This window comes from Lonchura striata, chromosome 4, assembly GCF_050655825.1.
Source record: "Lonchura striata isolate lonStrDom1 chromosome 4, ASM5065582v1, whole genome shotgun sequence".
In the NCBI taxonomy this organism is placed as follows: Eukaryota; Metazoa; Chordata; class Aves; order Passeriformes; family Estrildidae; genus Lonchura; species Lonchura striata.
Genome location: NC_140706.1, coordinates 41,944,672 through 41,958,907, shown reverse-complemented (window position 1 = coordinate 41,958,907; position 14,236 = coordinate 41,944,672). Strand labels below are relative to the sequence as shown.

Below are 14,236 nucleotides of genomic sequence, written 5' to 3'. Positions count from 1 at the left end.
TTGGCTGTGTTTTCCTTATTTCTTAGGGATTTTTTGGTCTTCATGTTCTTTTATGAACAAACATGAAGAACAGGTTTTCTTCTGTTCTTTTCTTCTTGATCCTTCATTCTGTCTATATCTCCCTTTGTTTTATCTTTCACATAATACAGAAGAGCACATACTGCAAAATAAATTAGAAAAAATAGGAAAACTGAAATCTGAGAAATGGAAACAAGCTCTGATCTTTCAGACTTCAGTAAGAGTACTGTGATGTTGACATTGTTGTAGCCAGTGCAGTTATACAGACTGTGAAGTGAATAAATGTGGGTGATTTTAGGTACCCTGCCTAGAATGACTCCAGGAAAATTACCCTGTGATTCATGCAATGCACAATATCTGTATTTACCCAATGAGAGAGAGACCTGAGGACCTTGCACAAAAAGTCACAAAAAAGCACCAAAAGAATTATGGTTAAAATACATTTAATTTGGATCAATAATTAAACACTGAATTTGTACCTTGAATTATAGGCTGGCGATTGATACATCTGATCAAAGTTTCTGAATTGCTCTTTGTTAACCTTTTCTTGGATTTCCATTCTTCAGTATTTCTTAATCTGTTGAATCTCTGTTCATCTGAAACACCTGACACAAAAACTAGTGAATTTCAGGGAATTTGCAAGCATTGCAAGCTAAGCATCTATTTCTGTGCCAGCCTGTAACCAGCCCTTTGGCACAAAAATATCCAAAACTGAAACAGAGTTTCAAAAACCTGGATGTTATTATTTTTGTTCTGTTTGAATATTCAACTTTGGTATTGTTACAAGAGGCTGCAATTCAACAGCTAATGTACTTGAATCTGTATAATGCGTAGCTTAAATATGCTAGCTCTTTTTAAATGTATCTGTTCTAACTGGAGGAGCAGCACTGACCAAGACTTCTACTATCTGATATTTTTTAGCTATAAGGATGTGTCCTTTTTTTTATTGTTTATCACTAGTGAGGGTTTGGAAATGTAGCATTATAAATCTTTTCCTTGGTGTCATGATCAATACCACAATGATTCTCTGATTTTCACTGTGTCTATTATTAAAACAGGAAGCTACATTTTAATGACTTGAGAAGTTTCTTTATAAAAGAGCTCAGATTTCTACATATCAATAGCCTTGCTATGATTTAGATATGTCAAAACTGAATCTCCCATAAATATTTTCAGCTTACTTTTCCATAGGGCCACATTTTCCCCTCACTCTTTACCTCAAGCTGCCACCAGGGACAAGGGGAAGATATTACAGAATACATGGTGAACATGGCAGTTCTCTCTGAGTTAATCTTGCATTCCTTCTCCCTGCTGCTCTCATTTACATGTGCTGACTTTTCCTGTGCAAAAGTAATCTGAAAAACACTCTGTGCAATTTGATTTCATTCACATGCTTAAAAGAAGTGTTGAATAAATGGAACGGAAGGCTTTGAAAGAGCAATAGCCGTGGTAACTTCAGCAATTGCACTGGAGACAATGACAAGCATCTCAGATTGAACATTCAACAGGAAGCCAAAATCTGATTCTGGATTTATTTAATCTTTAGTTTTGTTACACACGTGGTGTACACTAACAACAGGCTATTGTTAATCATTAAGTGCTTATTTTTTGTGATTAACAACATTAATTTCTCTTAATACCACACGTGCAAGCTCAATATTTCACAAAAGCTCTCATCTTTACTTAGCTTCATCATTTTAGTGAAAAAGGAAGCCGGTGTTTTTAAGGACAATATAAATTAATATATTTACCTAGCTTTCTCTGCTTTAAGTTAATATCTGCTGTATTTTGCAGAAGAGTATTAGAAAGTAGCTAAACAAGATACTCAAATTGGTATTGTAATGTATTCCTAGACCATTCAGTCTCTCTGGATATGCTGATAATCTTTTTGAAGGTAAGATGTCGTGCTTTTGTGTACTCAAATCTTTTTCAGAAGAGCAGATTTTGAAAGAGGTAGGCTATGAATAACTATATGTGCCTGTACCATTGTGTGCAAAATGACAGGCCAATCAGTGAAATAAAAAAGGAAGGTGCTAATTTACAGTGCACATGGGCTAAATCAGCAATTCCAATTATTTTTAAACATGTTTTGTAGCAGAAACCATATGTAGACATTTAATCACAGAGGAAGGTGCCTCTTGGTCCTGCTCTGCAAACACCATGGAAGAGAACAATTGGGAAAGTAGCTGATTTCTCTGCTTTTTCAGAGCTGCTATTTTTTTTGCAGGGACCTACCTAAAGCAGAATCAGTATCTGTATGATGGCTATGAAAACATCCCTTCAGCCATCTATTTGGGTTGATTACATGTCTTCAATCAGCATGTTTTTTCAGAAAAAGTACAAGGACATAACCTCAATGCTGTAGGACAAACCATTTTGACTAATTAGAAGTTCCTGTTATTCCCTTCCCATGCATAGGTTTTAACCTTTCTGTAATCTCAAATAACCTCAGTTCTGTGATTATTGCATCTGCACACTTAGCTGCAAAAACCCAACATTTAAAAGCCAAGGTCATATTTTGGTTCAAAAATAAGAAAACATGCAAATCAGTATTTCAGTGACAGGAGTGACAGACCTTTTAGGATTAATCCTATTCCTGCTATATCCAGAAACCTGCTGTTGACTTCAACAGGAGTTGGCATGAGTGCTTAAGTATGAATAAATATGAAAGGTAGTTGTCAGTGATTTTCAGCATGAAAATGATTTTGTAGATATTGTAAACAGAAGTGACAGGTGGCAAATGCCCAGTCAGAGAGCTCTACAACTGAAATATGCTAATTTCAGTCCTACTTCTGTCTACAGGCCTAATTTTCAGACACTTCTCTAAGATCTGTGGAGTCCATGGTACCATTTAGTACTTTTGTTGTTTCATTTATTAAAAAAAGAGATGCAGCAATGCTGGCTAAGTTGAGAATACTAGCTAAAGATTTCACTAATGGTATGGGATAAAAGGTTACTAGATTTCACTTTTATCACAAAATAATTACTAGTATTTTTTAGTTTATTTGCTCCTTAAAAGCATTTTTGATCTATGAAAGAAACAAAAATCAGATTTTGTAGACATGTATAGTTAAAGGTCAAGCTAAATGAGTATTTAGCATTGCTAAATTTAGAGATTGAGCTGTAAGTAGATATTTGGAAGGAATCAGTAAGCACAACAATTAAGAATGACTTTATGTTCTAGACCATCAGTGCTTCTCCTTTTGTGGATTCTAATTACATTCCACTGGCTATGGGCAACACTTTGATCTTTACATTTAACTCCTGCAGACTGTCACGACCACTGCATTTCCTCAGGATGAGTTTTAATTCTTGAAAAGAAGACATAAATTTATTTTTCATAGCTTTTCTCTTACAAGTTTTATGGAAGTATTGTGCTTTCAGGGGCTACAAATGTAGGTTATGCTATATGTAAAAACGTGAGAATTATTGGTGTGAAAGTGTGAGAATAATTTCCAGATGCTTTGGATTGCTTGCCCTCACTGCAGCAGCTCCTCTCCTTAAATTGCTTCCTCATCTGGGCACCCAGATCACTCGAGGTCTCATCAGTTATGTCAGTTCCGTATCAGGATTTCTCAAAAAAGCAAAACCAAAATGCAAGCTCAAGACCTGAATAATGCATCATGGTTACATACAGCAGGTTTCTGGTTTTTGTTGAGGTATCTTTACCTGTGCCTCAGTGGAAAAGGCCGTGAGCAGTGCTGGGGGCTGTGGCTCTCGGGAGCTGCCCGGCTGGGGTTCCAGCCGTGCTGGGCCAGGGCTGCGGATGCGCCGCAGCCGAGAGCTGCCTTCGCATCCTGAGCGTGTGATGGGAGCAGAGGTGCTGCGAGCCTGCCTGCTGGGCTTGCTGGGGAGTGTTTTCACAGAGGTTTTGACTCACAGGAAAATAATATTTTTCCCACGCTGCCTTCTCAGCATGCCTCCCTGTTATTTGGTCCTAGCATAGGAAAATATTTACCCTATGAAAGTACTTAATGTGATGCTTAAAATGGCAAATATGTATTTTATCAGCAGCATTTGGGAATCGGTCCTTCCTTTAGCTATATGCCAAAACATGGGTGTAGTAATTAAGGTTCCTCCTGAGCTTTTAATTGAAACCAGAGATATGGCTGCTATATAACTTTCACATCTGGAGTCTGGGCTTCTCCCAGGGGTATATTTGGATCCAGAGACTTGCTTCAGACTATTACAGGGAAATGAGTCAGTCACAAAACCAACATAAGAAATTCAGTGATACTTTAAAATTAGGGTTTTGCCCTGTATTCAACAACATCAGTTTCAATATTAAGATATAGTGTTTGGTGTTATTACATAAATGCTAATATTTAAAGTAGCAGAAATGTCCGTCTCGTGACCTTAAAATAAGACATATTAGTAGTTTTGAAGTTGACATGTATTCTGTGAAATTGGTGATAATAGATGACAAGATAAAAAAGTAGATAATTTGTTTTTTTTTCTCAGAAAACAAAGTTAATTATTTTCTTCATTTCCTGGCTTGGTAGCTGTCTAATGTTGCAAATCAAAATCTATTCAACTTGGAGCACAGAGGAAACACTTGATTGTGTTTCTCTGTTTCTTAAAACAATTTATACAGAAAAAAAGGTAGAAAGGTGAAGAAATTCCACACTATGTGGGGAGAAAGTTTTCTTTTAAGCAAAGTCTAGATTTTTAACTTGCCTTAAGCAGTCATATAGTCATATAGGACAGTCAGTGGGTTGAGTTACAACACTGAACTTGGGTTTACTAAAAGGTTTGGAGGGTTAAAACAATGATTGGTGTGATTTGTAGTACTTTATCATAGTTGCTTTACTATCTTTTACTTTGTTTGGTAATCACTGTAATCCCATTAATTCATTAAGTTCTGTAGTGTGCTGTGGTATGCTGTGACTTACAAGAAAATTTTGTCTCTACTTGTATCAGAAATATCTGTAACAGAGGGTGAGAACACTAGAACAGGTCTTGCACAACACACAATGGCAATTTTAGTGCTTTGAAGAAAAAATGGTAAAAGACTACTCTTAAAGGGCTCTGAGGTAAAGGCAGATCAGAATGAGAATTGACTTGAAAGAAAGGAGGGTGGAAATTTTGGCTGAACAAGCAGGAAAGTTAATGCCTGGCAAACCATATTCATTTTGAGAACTGGAATGGAATTTGCTGATTCTAGTAATTTCTTGGGCACCAGTAAATTTTTATGAAGTCCACTGTTCCATATCATGTCTCTTCCTGATCTGTAGAGGAGATAATGACCTTTTCATCAGCTATTGCCTTTGCTCAGGTAGCAGAAATATGTACTGTGAAAAAGCCTAGAATCTTTCAGGAAAGAAAAGTACTGCTTTGTAAATTAAGTGAAGCCCATGTCTACACAAGGTGGTAATGATTTAGGATTGAATAGTCATGTGAATAAAGAGGTTTCTAGACCTCAACTCCTTGGCTTTGCAATATCCAAACAAATTAATGCTTTGAAGGGGTATGTACCCAGGACATGTTTAAACTAAAAATGAAGCAAACAATGAAAGGTTAACTTATTTGTACAGGATTTAATAAGACTAACAAATACTTGCTTTAACTTCTTAATATATGAGCTTATATATTGATGTAGACTTGAGGTGTTATCTTATTATTTTAGAAACAACTTTAAGATCCTTGGAAACAGACCAATTACCAGGGCTTTGATTTTGTTGCTACCCACAGCACTTGAAGTAGAAAAAATAATATGCAGATATTGTACTTAATATTACAAAGGCAAAATTATAATATTTAGTTATTTTAGCTGTGTTTGTCAGCTGATAGACACAGCAGCTGAAACAGAAATGAGCTGCTGCTGATAAGGAGGGTGCTGGTTCCTAACCTGTCCCACTAGACACTGGTTGTGTTTTGCCCATGCATAAAAAGAACAGTTCCTGCCTTGCTCTCTTCAGAGTCACTGACTGGCAAGGGGCAAAAGGCAAGGATTTCTGAACCCCACAGAGATTAGACCTGAGTGGGAATAGCAAACCCCTTTCTTACATAAAAGCAGCAGTTAACAGCTGCTTCTGTGGAGGCAAAGGTTTCCACACTACTCCTGCTAGTGCTGCAATCCCTCTTGTACTAGAGAAAGTTAGATTCAGTCAGTGATATCTTTTGCTTGCTGCAAAACAGACTATTTTTTTTATACCATCATACCATATTCTGTCTTACTCTGAGTGAAGGACTCTGCTTGTCATAAGAGAAAAGTATTTAATGTTGCTTTTAATTTTTGTGCCACATCCATAAATTAAGATTATGAACTACCTTTAGCTACTGTTGACAAGTGGTATTGCTTCATTTTTATAAATGGCTGTGTTAATATTAGGGATTTTACTGTATGATTGATTCATTGATCTGCATTGCATGATGTGTTATAATAAAGGAAATATTCAGAAGCAGATAGTAAAAATAAACATAGAGGAATGCGTTTTTGACTGTGAGACGTGTATAGATGTAATCTTAGAATGAAATATTTGTACAGAGCATTTTGAGCATGTTAAGTTATTCTGCAGCTATGACTATACTATGTAAAGTCATGTTCATTTTTCTGAGTGGCACAGTGCCATGTTGTACTCAGTCAGACACTAAATAAATTGGTCGCTTGTAGTTTGATCTCACAGCAGATTATTTAATTTTAATTTTCAATTTGTTTCCCAAGGTAACTACAACATCAATTAATATGGCAGAGATGGAGAATTCACATTAGACACTGCTGCTCCCTTGGGATGAGCTCTCTCAAACCATATTTGGAGAGGAATCAAAAACACAAAAATTTTTTTTTTTTTTTTTTTTTTTATGGTCATAAAATATCTAAAGACATGGTGAACAGTGGGAGGGCTGGTGCTCCTCATTCCTGAAACACATCTGCAGATGTTTGAGTTAACCTGTGATGTGTGGTATTATCTTTCTCATACCTTTTTGTTGTCCATCATACTGCTGAAATTCCTTCTGTAATCTCTGTACTGGGGATTCATTATCTTTCTCTTGTCAGACCTTTAACACCACTGTCTAATTACCATTTGAGTGAGACAGATTTTCCTGTAATACAATAGACTTTATTTCTGAACATTACTTAAATTAAGGGCAAGATGCAAACTTGATGTTTTAATTAAAGAAGACATAGAGGGCTTTTTCAGTATTTGAATTCTCTAAAGTGTCATGTAAATAGGTTCTCCACTTTGTTTATTTGAAGATTTGATTTAGGGGGTTTTGTCATTGCAGAGGTCAGGAAGAGTTTTGAACTGACCACTGCTTGAAAATTGTTATACCTGTTAAATTGATAATGGTTTTGAACTGGGATCTCTTTTATCAAAGAGACATGCAGTTTGTTTCTGGGAAAACAAGAATTTCAGGATGCTTAGAAAATGGTTCTTCAGAAAACTTTCTTTAAGGACTGTGTCTTCATTATATGGACTTTAAAGTCTGATATTGGTTTTGTACAACAGTATTATTGCTAGAAATATCATGGATATTCATGTTCTTCCAAATCGATTATGATGTGTTCATAAATAGCAACTGGCAGGTGCCCAAAGCAATGTTCCGATCAAGGGCAAAGATTCCAGTCCCCACCAGGGCAGGACAAGGCTGAATGTCAGTGTCCTGCAGCACACAGGGTGGCATCACTAAAAGAAGCTGCAAACACAGTAGCTGCATGTCCAGCAGCTTTGTCAACTCAGGGACCTTCACATTAGTGCTCATTTTGCCCCTGAAAAACTCTTGTCCCATGACCATCTTCTTCCCACTTGACAGCTTCTGGAAACTTCAGGTGTAAAACAACTGTATCATTTCCTTTTCTAAACTGATTCTACCTGACTGGATATTTTTCCTATCACAATAAATGTGATTTAGTTAAAATACAATATGCTAGCATGGAAGTGAACCCCAAATAATTCCAGATTATTGTTTTCTAAAAATGGAGAAATAACTTAATCAGCTGGAAAAAAACATCCAAAGAAACTGAAAGCTCATTGGTAATTGATGAAGGTATTCAGTTTCGTTGTTCTTAGGTTAGTGCAACTGCAGTACATATTTGTTGCTGTCTAATTTAGCCTTTAATTCACTCTTACATTATTCACTGAGAAACTTTTTCTTAAGTCTGTTAAAATAGCAGCATATGCATTTGCAGTGTTGCATTCCCCGGGAGATGTTTAAAATGTTTAATTCTACATTCTTTTACAAAAATATATTTCAGTGTCTTTTTTTTTGCCTTCAAACTGCTGATATACTTGACTTAAGAAATTAAGTAGTTATTTTATAAATTCAAAATTTATCATGAAATTCAAGCCCCAAATCCAGCAAAGCATGTGACTATAAATGTAAGATCCATCAGAGCCATAATTTTTTTTAGGTTTGACAATTTTGCATGTATATATGTGTGTTTCACTTCAGTACACACATCAGTCGAACTACATAAAATATGTGTTTTTTTCTGCTTTTCTTATTGTAGTAATATAGGGTATGTAATGACTTCTGAATAAAAATATCTATCTATCTATAACAATGCTCACATATAATGTATTATGTATATTTATGTATTTAGAGTATGGTTCTTGCTTTAAATTTTTCACTGCTTTACTTGCTACCCAGTGCTATGCAGCAATAAAAAAATGAAGTATTGCTGATGTCCATGCAGCAGAAACAAATGAGTTTTGTTGTAAAAACTGAAATCAGAAATATAAAATGTTATGTAAACATTCTTCAGCCTCTTGTTCTTAGCGTTGTGTTTATTGATTCTTAAAATAAGACGGTAATTTTGATAGATGTGCCCTAGAGCCTGGCCTGACACCACCAGTATTACAACATCCTTTAAAAGGGGCTTTTCTGCCAAATATATTTTTCAGCAGCAGCTCCAATCAAAGTAGCTCCTGCCTATTTCTCCTTTTATCTGTGCCATTTGTGCTGTGTTTGCAGCATTCTTCTGCTGTGCCGTTCATTACAGCTGTTTCAAAAGCAGCAGCTGATAACCTGTATCAGGGAATTAGTTATTTTTAACCCTGATACAGTTCTGTGTGACCCCAAATGCCCTTAGGGTGTCTCAGGGGCAGAAACAAATGGTGTAATGCGCAGGCTTATTAAAGCAGGAGTGCCTTTGAGAGAAGTAGTTGTTGTATCTCCAGAGAGAAAAAGGGAATACTTAATTGCTTCCAGAGTCACCAAAAACTCTGGAGGATTATTTTTAAAGAGTATTATATGAGGATGAGAGGATCTGATTCAATGAGATACAGTCAATAGAAAATGAAAGAAAGAGCCTTTTTCAGACTAACTGAAATAAATCAACTTCACTAAACCGTGTCCCTAAGTGCCACATCTACACATCTTTTAAATACCTCCAAGGATGACGATTCGACTGCTTCTCTGCACAGCCTGTTCCAATTTTTGAGCACCCTTTCTTTGAATAAATGTTTTTTAATATCTGGTCTAAACCTCCCTTGTTAAAACTAGAGGCTGGTTCTTCTTTGACACTTGTTACCAGAGAGAAAAGATTGATCCTCAACTTGCTACAGCCTCCTTTTAGAAGCAGTTAGGCCTTGGCTGAGCCTTCTTTTCTGTAGGATAAACACACCCAGCTTCCTCAGTCACTCCTCATAAAACTTGTACCCTAGATTCTTCTTCCCCAGCTCCATTGCCCTTCTCTGCACATGCTCCAGCACCTCATTGTTCTTCTTGTAGTGAGGGGCCCAGAACTGGATGCAGGGTTCAAGGTGTAATCTCACCAGTGCTGAGTACAGGAGGACAATCACTGCCCTGGTCCTGCTGGCCACACTATTGCTGATCCAGGCTAGGAATGCCACTGGTCTTCTGGGCCACCTGGGCATGCTCTGGCTCATGTTCAGCTGCTGTCGACTAGCATGCCCAGCACCTGGTACTTTTCTGCCAGGCAATTTTCCAGTAACTCTCCCTCAGCCTGTAGCACTGCATGGGGTTAGTGCAATCCAAGGGCTGAAGCAATCACTTTGCTCGTTGAACCTCGTATGATTTGCCTCAGTGCATAGATCCATGCTGTCCAGATCCCTCTGCAGCAGATCAACATTCCTACCATCTTTGTGCTGCCTGCAGACTGGCTGAGGGTGAACTCAATCTCCTTGTCCAAGTCATTGATAAAGATATTAACCAGGTCTGGCCCCAGTCCTAAGCCCTGGGGAAACCCACTAGTGACTGGCTGCCAAGTGGATGTAACTCCATTTACCAATACTCTCTGGGTTTGGTCATCCAGCCAGTTCTTGGCAAAGGGTATGCTTGTGAAAGCCATGATCAGCCAGTTTCTCCAGAATGTTGTGAGAAATGGTGTCAAAGGCTTTAATTGAGTCTAGGTAGACTTTATCTTTTTTCTTCATTCACTAAGCTGGTCACCTTGACATAGAAGGAGACCAAACTTGTCAGGCAAGTCCTGCCTTTCCTAAACCTGTGCTGGCTGTGCCTGATCCCCTGGTTGTCCTGCCTGTGTTGTGTGATGGTACTCAAGATTATCTGCTCCATGACCTCCGCTGACTGACTGAGCCTGACTGAAGTCAGGTTGTCAGGTGGTATTCTCCCTCTGACTTCTTGTGGATGGACATTATCTTAACTGACCTCCTGTCAACTGGGACCTGCCCAATTAGCCAAGACTGCTGGTAAATAATGGAAGATGATTTGGTGAGCTCTCCTGACAGTTTCCTTTAGACCCTGGGGATGGGTGAATCCCATCTGGCCCCATGGACTTGTGTATCTTAAATTGTGTAGCTGGTCAGTGACCATTTTTTCATGGTTTATAGGACCATCATTCTGCTCTCTGTCTCTGTCTTCCAGCACAGGGTCTTACTGTTCTGAGAGCAACTGTTCTCACTATTAAAGACTGAGGCAAAGAAGGCATTGAGCAACTCAGCCTTTTCCTTGTCCTTTGCCACTATGTTTCCTCCTGCATGCAGTAAAGGATGGAGATTCTCCTTAGCCCTCCTTTTGTCACTGATGTATTTGTAAAAACATTTTTGTGTTTTACAGCAGTAGTCAGATTTAAATTCTAGCTGGGCTTTGGCCCTGTAACAAATGGAACCATTATTGAAATTAAAAGTTTAATGTGTTGTTTGGAAAATACCACCTTCAAAAGCATAAAAATTCCCTAATGTTTCCAAGCAACTGCAGTTGTGTAGTCAGATTTCCAAGATGTGAGTTGTCACCAGTCAGTTGTTTTTACAAGAGACTCTAACCTTTGGTCTTGTATGGTTTACTGTTTAAATACACACACTAACTTAAGTCATATGTTTCTCTGTTACATAAAGGATATCTTGGACATCAAGTAAGTTTAGATTTAAGTATCCATAACTAATCTGTTTCATTGTGCCACATGAGATGGTTTTTAATAGTTACTTATAAAGAATCAAAAACATTTCGTCGTACTCTTTCGGAAACCTCATCCATCAATGTGACCAAATATGTGTCAGGTAAGATGAGTCCTCTGCCTTAATCACTTGAGTCCAAATTCATACAAAACTTAACCATGCATGCAGCTTGAGTTACCTGAAACACTGAAGTCAGTTGATATTACAAGCTTAAAATGGGATGAGAGTAAGTGCTTTCCTGAGCTAAGTCCTCAAAAAGCCATTATTTTAATGTACTTAAGATAAAACCAGCACATCGTCAGAATTTAAAAAAAGAAAATAAATATTTGTAATTGTTTTTTTCTTTCTTGTTTTGTAGGGGCAGAAATTTTTTCCTGTGGTGATTTATAGCTACCAATAACCTTCTACAGTTGTTGCCTTATCAACTTATTATTCTGGCATCTTCTGCTCTTGTTAGTAAACACAGAGCTAAGTACTCCTAATCTCAAGAGAGAGACTTCGTACAGTATGTTCTGTACAAAACTGAAAGACTTGAAGATCACAGGAGAATGTCCTTTCTCCTTACTGACTCAAGGTCACATTCCTGAGGAACATGACAAGGACTGCACAGAAAACAGCTCTAGAGCAGCTTTGCCCATCTGCAAAGAAGTCCATGAAAAAGATGGCCAAGGAAACCTGCCACAAAGGAAAACGAGCAGAAGCAGAGTGTACCTGCACACGCTAACGGAAAGCATCTGCAAACTAATATTTCCTGAGGTAAATAGATACTAAATAAAACTTCGACAGCATTTAACTATAAATGTTAAAAAAAGCAATCTATGCCAGCCTTTAGATGTAAGCCCTTAAAAGTTGCTTTGGCTTAAAAGTTTGTGTTCTTATGTAGTTCTCGGTAGTTTAAATCCACTTCTATTCCTTCTGGATATAATTTTGCCACAATTTCTATACACGATTCCTTCCACTGTATTTCCCTTATTTGTGCCTTGTATTTGCAACTTTCCACTAATATTTTTAATTGAACTTTTTAGATCCATCTATTTTTGTACCATTTTTTAACATAGAGATATAGGAATAGAAATTGTGCCTTGTTACCTAATTATGTAAATTATATGGTCATCTCATCAGTTCACCTAACTGAATCCAAACTGCTATGTGCATTAGTCATTATCACAAAAAAATTGAAATTGATGTTTCCATCTGCTGTGATACTAAACTCCTGTCATACTATTTTTAAAACCACTACTCTTTGTATTTACCACAAAAATATTCCTATGTCTCTGCTCAGCTTAACTGAAAACCGGCCCAGGCTTTCTTGAGTGGAGATGAATACCATGGTTTATCTCTATAAAAATAATGTGGAAAATGCAGCTCTGTAACATCCAACTCTTGGCCTTGTCTCAAATTCAGTGGGAGGTTTGAAGGAACTGACTGACATATTGGGACTACAAATAACAAATGGACACTTCTGTACACTCATTTAATTACAATTCCATTACTTGGACATTCAGTGTACCTTACTTAAAGTGCTGGAGCTCTGTTAAATATATTTGCAGATCTGGTTATGCAGCTCTTCATCTATTACTCATTCACTAAACCTCTAAAAAATTAAGTTTTGAAAAACTTTTCACCTCTGCTGCATTTATACAGACAGAATGCATCCTTTTAAACCTTTAAACTGATCTCTAAATTTATAAATGAAAATACTTTTAACCCTAAAATGAACTGGCAAAGCACCCTTTCAAGTGTGTCATGATTGCTATATTGCTTTTCTAGTATAGTTCTAGTATAGTTGTTGGTGGGATTTTTAATAACTGGTAATTTTTTCTCTTTAAAGAGTGGTATAAATGTATGCAGTTGCCTATAACATAATTATGATAAGCTAGTTCATTATCTGGGACAAAGCTTGGCAAAGTGAAGATACTATGACCATGTACCCTAGGAACCACTGAAATTCAAGGTTATTGTTACTATTTACAATTATTCAAGTCATATGCATCAGAACTTTGTCCAAGTCTGTTCTCATGCTGATTTGGGGTCAAGCCCTAAGCATCTTTCTATTTTTCCATAAAAGGCCATTGCTTGTTTAGAAACATATTTTTCATTGCTTAGAAAATTTACCTGGCTTAAATGTTTTTGAGTAACGTCATCTTCCTTCCATCTGGAAGCTCCAAAACAGGGCTGCATCATGAATTTGAATTGTGACCTTCTCATGGAGACAGCGAGCTATGCATAGAAGTCCAGGACAAAGTGCATCCAAACAACTTTTTGATTAAATTTGGGATATAATGTAGTGCATATTGTTGTTTAATTTGCTTCTTTCTTTACAGAAATATGGAGAACATTGCTCATTTATAAGTAGTGGATTGGATGGCATTCCACTTAGTGTATCAGTTTCTACACAGATGTAATTTATGTTGTGTTTATATACTGTGGTATATGGTATATATACATAGATATGTATATATTTATCTAATTCACTTTAGATTTTTCCTTGAAAAAACATTTCCAGAATATGCCTTTCAAGTGATTTCAAGTGATATTTTCTTTGGTTGTGCAAACTTTCCTCCTGGAAATACAAAAAGTAAAAGATGCAGTAAAAGCTGCTAGTTTCTTCAGGGAATGAGAACCAAAGAAAAGCCTTCCAGCTGAATTCTGTTGTGCCAGTATAGTAGTATTCTATGACCCTGCCTGTGTGGGAAGTTTGGGTTTTGAATATCAGAGACTACATACATATGACAGCTTTACTGGCCCTAAGAATTTTAAATACGCATATTTGGAAAATGTTCCATCTGTTTAGATTTTAAGTTAGGAACTGCAGAAGGGATATGGAATCATGGGATTGAAGTATTTTAAGGCAAATATTCATTATGTTCTAAAGTTTGTTTTATTAGAGAATTCTT

General features: G+C 36.9%; 1 protein-coding gene across 4 annotated transcripts in view; it reads left to right on the top strand.

Moving 5' to 3' along the window:
* The window catches only part of GUCY1A1 (guanylate cyclase 1 soluble subunit alpha 1), a 34,656-nt gene that overhangs the window by 9,950 nt on the left and 10,470 nt on the right, over nt 1–14,236 (top strand). For all 4 annotated transcript variants that reach the window (XM_021544763.3, XM_021544765.4, XM_085578017.1 and 1 more), the window contains exon 2: nt 11,698–12,095. In XM_021544763.3, coding sequence (XP_021400438.1) covers nt 11,847–12,095 — 249 coding nt within the window. In that variant the 5' untranslated portion in view covers nt 11,698–11,846. The remainder of the gene's footprint in view (nt 1–11,697; nt 12,096–14,236) is intronic.